Source organism: Lutjanus erythropterus, chromosome 6 (genome assembly GCF_056507025.1).
Source record: "Lutjanus erythropterus isolate fLutEry1 chromosome 6, fLutEry1.hap2, whole genome shotgun sequence".
Taxonomy (NCBI): domain Eukaryota; kingdom Metazoa; phylum Chordata; class Actinopteri; order Lutjaniformes; family Lutjanidae; genus Lutjanus; species Lutjanus erythropterus.
In genome coordinates this window covers 27,927,385-27,943,278 of record NC_139322.1, presented here as the reverse complement: position 1 = coordinate 27,943,278, position 15,894 = coordinate 27,927,385, and the positions used below count along the sequence as shown (strand labels likewise).

Below are 15,894 nucleotides of genomic sequence, written 5' to 3'. Positions count from 1 at the left end.
TGACAAATGGTACAATTCCCAGAAGGAAATGGACAGGACTAATTCCCTGACACGATTTAAGAGCGACTACATCAATGCCATTAGGCTGGAATACGCGTTGTGTCTTATTACTGTAATGATGGTCTTGCAAATAAAAAAATATGTATAGGCTCATATAATAAGGCTTAAAGTAGCCTATATTAGCAACATTATGCACCCTATTTTATAAATTTATCAGTTTTCAAATAGGAATACTATTATTTATTTGTTTTCTATATGTACCCAAAGCAGTTGGCCTAATCCAACTGAGTTTATTATCAATAGTGAATTGAATTACAGTATCACAGTGATTTTGCATTTAGTAAAAATGATCATAATAATTAAAATATATATATAATTATAATTATAGACCCGCAATTTGTTTAATGCCGACCCAGTTTAAAACTATAATAGCTTAATTTGACTATGTGGAAAACTTGACATTTGGTAACCTGTTTTTGTGTAAATTTGTGGACTGATTTCCTAACATCCCTTACTTCCTATTTATGTTTGACAACATTTCATCTTTATATTTTTATGCCAACATCCATATCATTCTCATGTTTTATATTTGTATTTTAAATTACATTCGTCCCTCCATGCAGCTTTGGTACGGTACACTGAATCTCGTTATACGTATGGTGACAGTAAAGGACTATAACTTTATAGCCTCCAAGTCTTTTTGGAAAGGGTGTTTATTTAATCAGTTATTTACCCTATGTATTTGCCGGTTTGGTAAAGGAGGTCCTAACAATATACACACCTTTGGTGCAGCTGCAGCCTTATACAGCACTTTAATAATAGAGGGTGTGACACAGGCTTTATAATAAAGGGTGCAACACAGGATTTAGTCATGTGTAGGTGATCTGGAGTCTTTTCCCAGGGTTCGTTAAAAACGCTCCCCAAATCCCTATTGAGGAGGAAACTGGGGCTGCCAACGGTTTTCCTGCAGAGCCTGGGAAAACTGGGAAAGCTGGGATATCTCTTGCACGCGTCGGACATGCGACAGTTATTCAAATTGGGTTCAATTATTCAGGCGTGGGCCTCATCTATTGTATGGTCACATCTGCTGCTGCATGCGCGGGAACATTCAAACCAGGACATTTTCTGCTCAAGTTCATGCTGCTTATAACCTGACGCAACTCATCGTCTGTTCACAGGCTCCAAAACACCTTAAAACAGAATAATACAGAGAAAAATACCAAATTCACTGGGGAAATGAACGATTTACGAGTGTTTTCCTAAAATTAACCATTCTAACTGTTCACTGTTTGCAAATAGCCTAAATTTCGTTTAACACTGTTTTGGCTGAGCCAGAACCTTTATCTTTACTAGAAGGAAAATGTCAATAATGACCACTGGGAAATTTGAATATTGTTATTTTTCTAATAATATTAATAATAATAATAATAATAATAATAATAATAATAATAACAATAATAATAATAATAATAATAATAGTCTTACTTTTTAGTCTTCATTTACCATGTCTGGCGTCATAGTTATAAACTTTAAAATACGGTTATTATGACAAAAATTGTCTATTATTTGATAGGTTGGAGTTTCTCCTCGCGCCCTTGTGCAACGGCCCAGCTGGTTGGCGCGTGCCATAATTGCTTTCGCTTGAGTAAACCAGGGCGCGTGCAGGAGGGATGCCTTCAGTAAGCTGAACAACAGAAAAAAAACATCCTCCTTTTTCACCTTAATGTATGAGTTAAAAGAAAAATATGCCTACTACGAATAATACTAATACTAATGACTTAACTGCACATGTAAGTAATATAACATGAAGAATAAAAATTCCCTCAGTGAGAAAGTATATATATATATTGTTTATAAAAAAAAAAGAGACCAGGCAAAATAAACTTTATTAGGCAGCTGAAAGAAGACGAACACACACAAAGAGACATAATTACTTTATTTATCCTTCAACATCCTCCCATCCCCAAAGGCAGCTATTCATTCTTCATTTCTTTGTCCTGTCCTTCCAGTAGTTTGGACATTTGGAGCTGAAATGAATTTGAAATCAAATTGAAGACATCAGGAAAACATATTTAAGTCTCTTGAGGCATTCTGGTAGAACATTAAATAGCTGAAACTATATCCATATGTATCTAATATTAAATGTAATAAATGTAATATCTACTTTTGTAATACATTTACATTTTAGATGTGAAGACATTTTTTAAAAGGCTCAAAAGTCAATTTCTTCATGAACTGTGTTAATACACAAGTGAACACTGTAGCTGTATTCTTTCAAAAACTGGCCTGGGCCAGTACTTTAATGAAATGCTTTCTGACTGGTATTCAGTCTGCTGTCTTTACAGCCACTCTAACTGTTCACCTTGCATTTTTTTAAATTTTTGATTTATGATTTTACTCATAATTGCTGAAATCTGGAATGCCCCCCCCCCCTTTAAATTATAGTAACAAACATTAAAAGGCTACAAGCCCACATCTTTTATGGTTCAGAGTAGGGCAGCAGTTTATGATTATTTTAATTAATCTGTTGATTATTTTCTCAATTCATTGATTGGTTCTTTGGTTAATAAAATGACTAAAATGTCTTGTTTTGCCCACAACCCAAATACATTCACTTTACCGTCATAAAAGACTAAAGAAACCAGAAAATATTCACATTTAAGAAGCTGAAATCAGAGAATGTTTACTTTTTGCTTTAAAAAAATGACCCAGATTAATCGATTATCAAAATAGCTGGCGACTGATTTAATAATTGATTAACTGATTAGTCATTGCAGCTATAGTTTAGAGGCTATTTCAGGTCATGGATAAATATGAGAGCTTTAATACTGTTTTTGTTATAAGTTTATATCATGTTTCATATAGCCAAATAGACAGATACCATCCTGTCAAAATAGTAAACAGGCCCCCCTTCAGACTTATATAAATATATCAAAAGGTTAACAGATTTGTTTGTATGACTTATGTACTTATGGTAACTTAGAGTTTGTACAATGCATTTGTTTCCCTTATGATGATTCCTGTACTTGACACCCACATTTAGAACAAAATCAGGAATTAAACATGCAAGTTCTCTAAAGTACTGACAGGTGATTATTTGAACTAATATCTAGCATTTAAAAATTCATCTTGGTCCTCCCCTCAGTCTCACAGCCTTGAGACATACCTTTAGATGTCTTGTGTCCTTGAACTCACCATGCAGGCAGGGTGGTGTCTCTCCCACAGTGAGCCAGTCATCCGTGAGCTGCAGTGAGAATTTCTCTGGTCAGACTTTCTCACACTCAGGCTCATTAAGGACTGACAGAAACAGGACAACTAATCTGACAAGACAACCAGGCGTCTTAACAATGAAGCGTCGTCTACAGTGAAAAATCAAACAAGTTTCAGGCCACTGGGAAGTTTCAGGTGTTGCCGGGAATGTGATAATACTAAGTTTAAATGTCTCAGTTGATTGACTAGGCATAGGGTCAGCTATTTAACTTTAGCCTACACCAAATAACTGTACACTGTACAGCACACAGTCAGAACAGCTGCTCTCAAATGTAAAGATATAAACTAGCAGGTTATTAAATTCAGAAAATTCACAGGCGTGTCACAGTTACACGTGTTACAGTTCAAACGGCCTTAATCATAGATATCATTTCTAATTTCTTGGACAATCTCATTATTAGAAACACAGACAGCATTACACAAAATACAAATGCAAGCATATTTTTTCATATAAAGCCATAAACATTGCTCACATTAAAACAGCACACTGAGATAAATGGGGATAAACTGAGATTCTAGTTAATCAAGGCGTATTAAATTAATTTCTACATACTGCTCATGATTGACATGTTTACAACATAAACACAAATGTATGAATGTAATAATAGATTTTGAAAAGTAAAAAGAAAAATAACATACCCGTCATGCCCGTCATTTAAAGCCCATGCAGCGGTGCTGGGAGGTCGTCGCTGGTTGAAGTCTGCGGTTGTATTGAGCGCCCTTTTCCAACACGAGGTTCAGGGCTCAGTGACAGGGACGCGTTCATGTTGTGGGCGGGCACATCGTGTAGGCCACGCCCTCCTGCGGCTCGGTTCAGCTGCACTCCTGAAAGACTGTGCAACAGCTAGAAAAATGTACAAAATACATAGTAACATTAAGATTTAAAATATTACAAAGACAGCTGATTTTTTTTTTCTGTTTTGCTTTTACGTGCTGATTTAAAGACTGTACACTTTCTTCCAGAAAGTACCTCTTTTTTTGGTCCAAATATGATTTTGTTCCATTCTTATAAGCACTTACAACAATGAAGTAAGTCATCATTTTGGGGACATAACTATACTGTACAATAACTATATAAATGTTATCATTAGTAGACAATTTTGAAAATAGTTTTCTTCTGTTCTGGACATTGTTGTAATATAGAATATCTTACAGTAAATGTATTTTGATGATTAAGCAACCCACTCTTTAATTTCCCCGCGGACAGCTCTTAATGGCCCCTGTGTCTGTGTAACTTGAAAATAATTCATCGGAGCAGGAAGGCCATCTGCTGCCTTTGTTCTCCTGGCTCGTGCTGTTCTCGTGCCCCTGATATGGAAGCACAATGGATCCCCTTCAATCACAAATCCAATATTCAAAAACCCCGCCAACAAGCCGTCTGTCCTGCCTGGCCAATACCTCTCCTCCTGTAGCCGGAGCTGCTCCAATCTCAAATCTATGTATTACCAATAGATGAAGAAATAAACAAATCCATTTCTAAGTTATAGGTATTGAATCTATACTGTCATTCGCACACCGTCCATGATCCGTAAACATTAATAGATTGTTGGCTGCACATTGAAGTGCATGGATGAAGAGTCTGTCAGAGCTGGAGACGGTCAGCTATTGGTGGAGAAGCCAATGCGACGCTATAAGTTTACCTTTGTCTTTAACTTTGAAGAGCAGAACAAATGTCTGCCACCAGATGTGTGCTGTGCTTGGCTTTTGGCTTGGTTTGGATTGTTTGGATATTCAAATCCTGTCTGAGCCATCCTCCTGATTTATACAGTGTACAATTAGACAAAAAGGTTTCTCCTCCTCTGAAACCGACGCCAGGCTTGATGTTTTTCACGAGCACTTTTATGCATTGTTTTATCTTTTAGATATTTAATTTGCTATTTGTTGAAGGTGGTGTTTAATTTCATTGCTCTCCTGCTATTTTAATTGTTCTGTTGCGTGAAGCACTTTTGACAGTAGTTTTGAAAGCTGCTACATGAATAGTTATTGTTATTTCTTCATTTTCAAATGGCTGTATAAAAGGCATAATAATTTACAACGCATCTGTAAAATTATAAAAGCGTGATTAGTGTTTGTATATCTCCAAAACCTCTTATACATTTCATTTACTATTTTCTCAGAGAATAATACTCCAATCATGTGATTTTTCATTCAACATTTATGTTTGTTTATAGGTCTACAGCGTCTTTTATAGCATATTTGTATTTTTCATGTTTTAACTTTTAAGTTGAACATGATGCATGGATGCTGTTTCAGCTTCCATGGTGTTTTTCTTCCTCCAATAGCAACCAATAGCATTAAATTCTTAAATTATCCAGACAGAAGCCAGTCGAAATAATTTGACATTATTATATTATATTTTTTTCTTATTTTTTAAATGGTTTTTCGAGAAACAAGAAGAAAAGAAGAAGAAAAGAAAAAGAAAGTAAATAAAAGTGGGTATATAATAACACAAATTTTACTAAATGAAAACAAAGAAAAGGTGATTGTGGGCAATGAGGGCTCATTATGAGGGATATGAGTCTAAGTTGTTTCTTCTGTCGTTACAGTTAGACAGTCAAGATCTTTTAGACTCGTGGGTTTTATATTCAAGATTGTAATTAACTTCAATAGAAGAATCTGTTCTGCTTGATTAGTGATATTTTATTTTGATATCAGTATTTTTTTTTTATCTGTGATATTCAGGATCTTTTGTTAGTCTCGTTTAGCACGTGACCTGCAGGGATGCTGACACAGACTCAGACTCTGGACGGAATCAGTGACGTCAAATGGACCTCGTGCAGGAGAAAAAAAAAAGTTAGTACTTGGTCTCCGGTGACAGATGCTTTATGAAAACCGCGTTGGTTTAGGCGTGGGAAGCTTCTTGGCAAATTTTGATAGGTCTCCTTTTTTCATCCCCAGAGAAAGAAGTGACACTCACTCATCAGTGCTTTGACACTACAAACACACAGTACAAAACAACTCGATTTAACATTTACAAACGAATATTTCAGTATTTTTATTTTTTCAAATAAAATTAAGCATTTTTATATATATTAAGATTCCCGTTTTACTTCCTTCATGCCCCTCACCCCCTCTCTGAAGCCACACAAAGAATATCTGCCAACACACTGACATGTCTTTTTAGGTGTAATATCATAATATTTTGTCTAACAAATCTTGAGATACTGACACATCCAACCTCCTGCCATCATTAAAGCAGTAATATGTGGGACATACTAGTAAAGGGAGAGATGTATAGGCCCACACTCACTAGCTATTGTACACGAGGGGGGAATATTAGAAACACCTTTCAATATAAAACACACCAGTACACCACCACCACCCACTAAAACCTCTAAATATAAAAAAGAATGAACACTTTCTATGAAGACCACCTCTATAGTGTGTTATGGGGGCATGACTGTTGATAGTGCAGAAAGTATTGTGTGTTTTTATGAGTGTATAGTCATAAAGCATTATGAATGCAATATAGTACACTATGAATGCCTCCATAATTCACTATAGATGTGGTCTTCATAGAAAGTTACTGAATTATCACCTTGATGTCACTAAGATAAGATAATCAGTGCATGAGCAGAGTAAGACCTTTTGAGGATGGTTGTTTTCTATTGAAAACCATTCTGACAAGTGTCCCTCTCCACAGACTAATAATAGAGCTGGAGTGTTGGTGTCACAGGGTTCATTCATTCGTTTGTTCCTCTCAGAATAAACTCCAAACATAGAAATCCCTTCCCCATTTCATTCACATATGCCTCATGAAGAATTTCTGTCAGGTAAGATGTCATTTTAAGTATCTAAAGAAAAGTCCTCAGTCTTTCTGTGGTGGAGAACAATGACTACACACCTGACATGCACTATCAGGTTTGAATAAGTGACTTCAGGGCCTGAATGTAGCATCACAGATGGCTTTTGAAACGTCCTCTGCCACTTCAGCACCGTGGTCAGTGGTTACCTTAAGTGTGAACCAGTCACCCTCACCTGACTCCTCTTGGTCAGAAATGGAAAGCCACAGATGAAGCCCTTAAGAAGTAGCCAGATAAAGAAGTGTATACCTTTTCTAGATCCTTTTTTATTCCATTACTTTGATATCAAGGTTGCTTTCTGTTGTGTTAAAGTTTATGTCTAGAATTTTCAGAAAACTCTTGTTATTAATGACACCGGTGTCCATTAAGTGAACTGCAGCCAGCGTCCTTGAGTGACCATCATCAACCACAACAGTGACATGACATATACAAGACTGAACACTGAAATAAACGCTGAGTACTGAAAAATAAATTACTTGTAAAATCATATTTAGAATAACATTACCATTTGTATTGTCCCATTATTATATTTGGATCATTGTTTCAATGGTGCAAATTTTGTGCAAATCATCCAATCAGCCAAAGTCTCAAAGCAACCACCACCAGGCACACAGCACTGCATCGGCTAGAAGAAAGCAATTGTTAGTTGTACACTTCTGTATGGCTTTGTATTGTTTACGGATGGCTAAACACTGTTGTCTTGATACAGAAGTTACTATAATCATGTCAGCTGGTGAAGTAATTTGGCAAGTTAGCCAACTAACATATCCAATCAGAAAGTATTGCTGTATAACAATAATGTTTGCGAGCGAGGGAGCTAAGATTAGCCAGCCAGCTGCAAACCAGTCATGCTACCTGGATCTGGTGCTAGCCGTCTCACAACCACATTAGCCCCTGGAGTCTGATGCATTAGCTGAAGTTTTCTATTCAAGACAGTAGTTTGCTGTTTACAAGCATTTCATTCAAGTTGGTAAGCAGGCTAACAGTAGCTGAAAACCACCATATCACGATATATTACACATGATTTGTAGTAATGTTAGCTTTGACTTTTAACTTTTTATTGGACTTGGTGTTGCGGTGGGGGCTGGCCATTTGTTGATGTTAGCAGACTCCATTGCTGAGCTAATTTTAGCTCGTGCTGCCCAATGTTGGTGTTGTATAGGGGAATAGCAGAGAAGGCACTTGGGATCGCTCATAAAAGGGAAAAGCTGTCCTGAGTCCCAGAAATCAGTCCATAGGCTGTTACAGGAAACTGAGATTGTAAGGGCAGGTCTCACTTTTAAAGTCACGTTACAATCTGTTCACACACTGGCAATACAAAGTGATTCTTACATATTGCACCTTTAATGGACAAGAGGAAAGAAGGTGTTCATTGAGGCTTTTTTTTCTTGCTCATGGTTCTTCTAGGAAGGCTTTTCAGCTTTGGAACATTTTCAATTTAAAGATGACATCACTAAAATCATGGTCATCATCCCCTTCAATAAAGAGAGCAAGGTAGAGATTCTAAAAGGAAAGAAAAGAAGCTGTTATTTAGTTCTCCCCATGATCTGTACTGTTTCTTGTGTCAAAACCCAACATAACTGCTACACAATCATGCCAGAAATTGTGTTCAAGTAGTTTTACGCTGCACTTTGAGCAGGAAGTACATGAAGTCTCAGGTATACAAAAGTAGAGAGATGTCTCAAAGAGCCAAAAGCAAAATAATGTCTAAATCGCACAGTTGAGTCTGGCTAACTTCATGCTGCTGAATAGTTAGTGTATGGGGGTAAGCTGTTGATACTGGAGCTGGAGCAGTGAGTTAGGCTCATTTTTCTGGTGGAAATACAATCCATCTAATTAATAATTCCCAGTCTATGCAGCATGAAGAGCAACACAGCAGTTTATGCTGCTGTTCGACAAACTGAGAGTGGAGATGGATTCATTCTGAAAACACATGGAAATGTTTTAATCACTTACAGCAAAGGATAATTTGCGAAAAATTAGCTGCCTCTTTAGTGTGGAAATATCCTCAACCAAACAAGCGATTTAGTGATGATCTCATTGGGCCAGAGCCTTTCAGAAAACCATCAGTCCGGCTAATAGCCCAGTGATCAGCCCAGTATCACATCAGCAGCTTTACCAAGTGAAGAGGGGTTCTCTGCACATTTGAACACAAAAATGTGCTCAAATGTTGCAGTAGTAATAGACCCATTAATCGGCTGATTGAATAATCAGTCAAGTTGCGACTATGGGCACTGGCTGATACCTGCGCTCATGAGACCCCAGAACAACAACAACAAAAGTCGGCAGACACATCTGTAGGTGGTCTTGTCAGCATGCCTGCTGTAGAACGGTGTTAGCGCTATCCCTTGTGAGTTTTTTGGGAGGGTGGTGAAAAAGTCATGAGCTGTGTACTGTAACTCTCATGCCTCCTGCTGTACACATCTTCTTGAAATGTTAACATGTTTCTCCTGTCCTAAATGACAGTAAATCTATGACCAATTCTAGATAACCTTAGATATATGTTAGAATATATAGAATAATGTAGCTGAATTACATCACTTCTGACATACTGACATTTGCTTTACTGTAAATCCCAGTCACATTCTGAAATCTACAGCATAACCCAATGTATTTCTCTATTTCATTAATTAATAAAACATCCATCTAAAACAAAATGTTACTGGCTAAGACAAACATATATATTACACTGTAATGTGAATGTAATAATGGAATTATACATGACTTTTCTTTGTTTATATATTGGGATTATATAGTAGCCATGAGACATCTTGCTCTCTAAATATAGGCTTCTGCCATATTGGTGTTGATTTTGATGTCAACACATTACTATCAAAATGTTTGTTTGTACTGTTAAAGGCTGTATATCAGTGTACTCTGGTCCTTAAAATCTTTATACCTAATTTTTTTGTACAGCAGGCCTATTTTATTATATTATTACCATTCTGCTCGTCAGTGTATTTCTGAATCATCCACTAACATCAACATCCAAAAACCATTTATTTTTCTAGAAAACATTGCAAGCTTTACAAAGACTTTCTCACTGTTTCCCCTTAGAGTCTCAGATATGCAAAAGTAGTCAGTGGCATGGTGTCATTTATGCTCTTGCAGTGCCTATCATAATATTTTAGACTGTAGGTACTTTAATGGGCTTTTTAAAAAGGTGAAGGAGTGAACAATTAGGCTCAGATGAAGTGATGATTTTCTTTCAATGACTTTAAACACATTTCAGAGACTGAGAGAGAAGAGGAGAACTGGGCACAGCTGATCTTCCTTCTCTCCAGATCCCGTATTCACTTTAATATGTTCCACTCTAGTTCGGTCTCTGTGCGTCTCTGCTTTTATCTGACTTCATTTGACAATACAACATAATAATTTACTGAAAATAAATTGGAGTGGACGTCACATGTCACCCTGCAGCGTTTCAATAGATTTCTTCCAGATGTAAAACAGGGAAACAGGCCTATTCTGTGCAATAACTTGTCTCAAATTTCATCCTATTTATTTGCAAGAAAACAGAAGTGACAATCGGGGAGCTTCAGCTAAAACACACCACTACTGACTTAGAATTTCAGGAGAATATGACAGTGATGTCATAATAATACAAGATACAAATTGTGGTACAAATGAGGCGTCTTATCGTGAAAAAATGTTTTTTTTAATCTAATTTATTTGAAAGATTTGATCACAAACTGGGAAGAACAGAAAGTTCAATAAAACCTGACATGTTTGTCTCGAAGCTGCAGCAGGAGTCGTGTACAGATGCCTCAATGTGATGCGGATCATGTTGGCGTAGATTTTGGCTTGGGATGCCAGACATCCTTTCAGCTGATGTGAAGGTTGCAAACCCCAAAAGTCTGGAAGCTTCCATCATGTAGCTGTGATGGAGAGACCATCACCTTCAGCAGCGCACAGAGGCCGTGGACGCTTTTGGTTTCACGCATCAATAAACCTGCGCAGCCTCCATCTGTCTGAACGCTGTGGCTCGTGTCGGTCTCATGCCATTTATACGATTAAATTCTCACGTATCTAAATGACCAAATTTAGGTGTTTTAGATGTTTCTGGGAATCCATAAGATACAGTTTACTGTTTCGTCTTTTCCTCCACGTTATACCATTTCTCAAAACTGTTAATGTTATACTTCTATTAATTGATAATTATACGTGATAATATCATATAATTAATAATTTCGCTTGAAGTTTCATTTTTATCTGACGTAAATCTGACATAAATAGTCAGACATTGAGTTTAGTAGGCTGTAGTTTAACTGTAAGAAAAGAAAGAAGCTCATCATATCTCTTTCCCATTGAGTTGCTGTAAAATTCTTTGTGAATCCACTTTTCTGTCCGTCCTTCAACAAAGGATCACTGTGCTCTCAGCCGGCACAGATGGATACCCACGCTGAAACCAGGACAAACAGGGTCCCAACCGAAGACCCTCTTCAACTTTTTTTTTTTTTTTTGGTCTTATCTCTGAAGGGCCCGTTCCCAGACTGGACTTGGTGGCAGTTATTTGGGGCCCCATGGGGCAGGACGCGTGCAAAAACCGCGCATCTATAATGCTTGAAAAAAGAAAGAAAGGAGGGTTTAAAAAAAAAACCCTCAAGCAGGACAGCTTGCAGCCGAGGACCAGTTGTCTTTATTACAATGATATGAGCTTACTGAACTACACATGTTTACAATTGTAGATAAATAAACTTTAATTCATTTTTTTTTGTGTTTAACGTCTCTGTTATTCCCTTTACACACTTCAATAAAGAATTTCGTGCGTAAATTTAGCTAAATCTGCAGGGATGACAATATTGAATCATAGCACAAAACAATCAGTAACTGAGTTGTTCTAGATAAATGTTACAGGGCATTTGGTTAGGTCATTGTTTTCAATATAATCTCTATTTTTAAATAGGTTTAGCTTTATTTGACTTGTTTCCTGTCGATTTATCTTTCTAGGACTTCCGTATGTGTTGCGCAGCTTTGTTTGTACTTGTTTGCGCTTGCTATTATTTCCATAGTGTGCCTTTGTGTTTAAGCACTGTGACCCAAGCGTCCCTCCCTCCAAAACACACACACACACACACAAAAAAAAAAAAGTAGTTGAAGCACACTGATGGTGAGGGGGCAGAGGAGCTGGAGCAGGAACTGGGATGCTGATGGGAGCAGCAGCGGTGTGGTGGGAGACAGAGGAGGAGGTGTGTGTGTGTGTGTGTGTGTGTGTGTAGAGACGGAAGGGGGAGGGGGGGGGTCCCATCTGTTGCACCGTTGTGGCGCGTGCCGAACGCGTGAATCCTACTGGCAACAGCACACTGCACTATGTTGTGTCTGATGGTCAACAAAAGAGATTGAAACTCTTAAAAGATGTTAAAATAAAATGATCTGTTTTAATTTAGAATATCTACAATATTCAGTACAAGGTTTATACAATTTTAAGGGAGTTCCACTCAGGAGGCCTGTCTGTTACTGAATCATTGGCCTGTTTCTGACCGTGTTATCAACCCAGTGTTAGAACAGATGTGTGGCTCTTTTGCATACACAAGGAAGACTGTATTTATTTACTATCTACATACTCTGCAGATGCACCTCTTTGGTTGTGTTGCAGGTTGTCCACGTCCCCTCTGTCTCCTCTCCCTCTGCTGCAGGTAAACACCATGTGGTTGATATTAGAAACAAGCTGCAGAGGCTCCACAAGCAGATGTTAATCCATGCATAGCGTGGCTTGGGTCTCTTTTTTATTAATTATAGGAATAGATTAGTCCTGTCACCTCAGAATCACTCATCTGGTTCTGTGATGCTTTTGTGGCGGGAAGGCAAAGTCCGGTCTACAAGCCTAAATAAAAAGACTGAATTTATGTTTTTAATTATTTCGACCGAACTTTTTAAAATGTTCATTTATACCTGTGCAACTTTCAGGTATCGCAATAAACTTACTTGATCTTTTGGTGAATTTGACTGCTCATTTGCGGCGAATATTTGGTGCAAATAAACAAGACAATAAACAGAAGGATGATCAATTTAACAAAACAGCAAAACGAAAAAGAAGCAATTCCAACAGTACAAAATTGCTCAAGAGGAGCAACCTAATATAGCCTACAAGTGAAAAAAAACCCATCTGTGTATAGCTTGTGTGAGTAATTGGATCTTGGATGAACGTTAAAGCTTTAAATTTTAAACAAAACTAAGCGCAACATCATCGCGAAACTCTGCATACCAGCGGTAAACGCAGGGGTCCGATGGGACCAGATGGTTCAGACATCATCTCCCAAAGGCATCGCCACCCCCCGACCCCCCTTGTCAAACCCCCAGCGCAGTGGCTTGTGTCCCCTCCCCTCTGACGCGCCGGAGCCAAATAAATAGGAGGCTCTCCAGCTCTGCGGCACACTTCATCTCAGCCTCTCCAAGAGCAAGTATCTCCTCTCAAAAACACAACAAGCAGCAAACGAAATGAGTCCCAGCATCAGTACTGAGGCCAGCCAGCCTCTCACTGCCAGGTCCACCGTGGCCCAGAGAAAACAAGCCAACGAACTGAGAAAGGTAAGAGAAGGACAGAACCACATAACTGTTAATACTGGAAATGTCTTTCGTTTTTCTGACTCCTTAAAAGTTCAGCTCAGTAACATTTTTCCTCTTTATTTCAGACTCTCAAACCTTTGTTGGAGAAGAGAAGACGTGCTCGTATCAACGACAGTCTCAGTCACCTGAAAAGCCTGATTCTTCCTCTGGTTGGCAAAGATAACGCACGCTACTCCAAGCTGGAGAAAGCTGATATTCTGGAAATGACCGTGCGCTTCCTCAGAGATCTTCCCTCCACTCCTGCCAAAGGTGAGAATCAACTCTTAAACTAGAACAAGCATTGACCAAACTATCTTATTGGAGATTTTACGCATGGAATTCCAGACACTAATCAAATCTCTTATCCCTCTAGACTCCGCAGAAAGTTACAGAGAAGGCTACAAAGCCTGCCTGCAGCGCGTCTCCGCCCTGCTCCCCAAAACCAGCCTGGATCAGGACGCGTGTCAGCGGGTGAACGAGTTCGTCCATCAGTCCATGTCCACCACTGTCACCCCAACCTGCCTGAACTGCTGCGCTCAGAGCTCCAGGACCTTCCCTCAGATCCAACAGAGACTCCTGAGCATCAAATCCAGCTTCAGCTCCAGGCTGGAGAGTCAGTCCCGCAGCAGCAGCGCTGTGGCTCCCAGCAGAGCGCAGCCTGCAGGTCCGCAGCCTGTCAGTGCGGCCATGTGGAGACCCTGGTAGTTCAGATGGACATTTATCTCATGTGTGTTATTTATTTTGTCATGTTATTTATGCTATTTGTATCCCAAAAAACTGTAGCTAGAATTGTTGGAGTTGCTGTATAATAATTTAATTCCGCATTTGGCTCATTTTGCGTTTGATGGCAGAGAGCTCAGAGCACAGATCTCAAAGAAACTGAAGTCTGAACGTTTTTAAATGCAATCCTCTTTGGGGTTTCAAAGATACGGGTTGTAGACAACACTTTTGTAAAACCCCAAGGGTTATTTTGTTTGAGGTTTGCACTATAGACTTAAAAGTATTTTGGTCTGTGCAAAAGAATAGTTTGTAAACACTATGTGTTACATAGGATTATTATTATTCATTATCAGTATGTAAAAAAACAAAAAAAAATGTTTTGTGACACTTCAAATATTATGTCATTGACAAACTTTTTAATAAATGTACATACTCTTGACAAATATGATTGTGTTGAGTGATCTTTGATTTTATGGTGGTCTGAAGTTAATTATTCAACTCAGACGTTTTCCGAGAGGAATTTCGGGTGGATGAAAAGAGAAAAAAAGGCGCGCAAACGCATAAAGCCGCAGGTCAGCCAGAGCCTATTGATGCTGATGAGCAGCTGCTCCATTGTTGCTGATGTGAGGCGCCTCTCAAGTTGCCGCCAAATCGGTGGGAAGAAGTTGGGCTGGTTGTATGACGGGACACACACTGAGATGACTGCAGCTGGGAATTACAATGACAAATCTGACACAACCCAAAAACACACACTGGTTTTAGAGGAAATTTGCCATTAGCAGGCTTTAAGTTGAAAGGTAAACTGGTATCTAATAACTCATTCATATAAGGCTTAGCTGTTTCTCTGAGTATCTTGAATTTACTGCTTTTACTGAGTGATATTAGAAGTGAGAACTTTTGTCTCCATTATATTTATTTGTAATCCTACCATATGACTGCACCGTCAAAAGTTGAGATGTTTTGTATTTCAGTTTTTTGGTACAAATCCTTAAAAAAAAAATCATGCATAACATAATCATGCACTCCTCCCTCTAAACTTTTCTGGATTTAAATTACATTCAAAAGCCTCTATCAGTGAAGGGACACATACATACATTTAATTATAATGCACCACAGGTTTTGATAGATCTGGGTAAAATGTTATTTTCTATGCTGACTGGGCATGGAATAATTGCAAAAAACATCTAAAATTAGACACATGTATACTGATTGATGAATTTAAGAGAAAAGTGGTGAAGGAGGCACATAGTTGTTTTGTTTGAAAAGCCACCGTGTTCGAATAGCTGTTCTCTTTTATTGTAGATTTTGGTATATCATTTTATATGTTGCATTTTGATATGTTGTGGGAATATTGTCTGTTTAACAAAATCATTTTCTTTGAAGCGTAAAATGAGCCGTTCGCCAATTACATTCTCCAGCCATTATGAATGTTATAATAAGTCTCTTTAATGTTAATTTTAATATGGACAGAATAATAAATACCAATTCTAATTCTAGACTTCTCAACACATTATATCACTACTATCTGTTACAACACCATATGATTTTGTTGTAA

General features: G+C 38.1%; 1 protein-coding gene across 1 annotated transcript; it reads left to right on the top strand.

The window, feature by feature from the left end:
* The first annotated feature begins 13,176 nt into the window (after positions 1-13,176).
* On the top strand, positions 13,177-14,762 carry LOC146325449 (transcription factor HES-2-like). Its single transcript, XM_084720033.1, has 3 exons — positions 13,177-13,601; positions 13,706-13,889; positions 13,993-14,762. Exons 1-3 carry the CDS (start codon positions 13,512-13,514, stop codon positions 14,322-14,324), a joined length of 606 nt encoding a protein of 201 aa, XP_084576159.1. The 5' UTR covers positions 13,177-13,511; the 3' UTR covers positions 14,325-14,762.
* Positions 14,763-15,894: the final 1,132 nt, after the last annotated feature.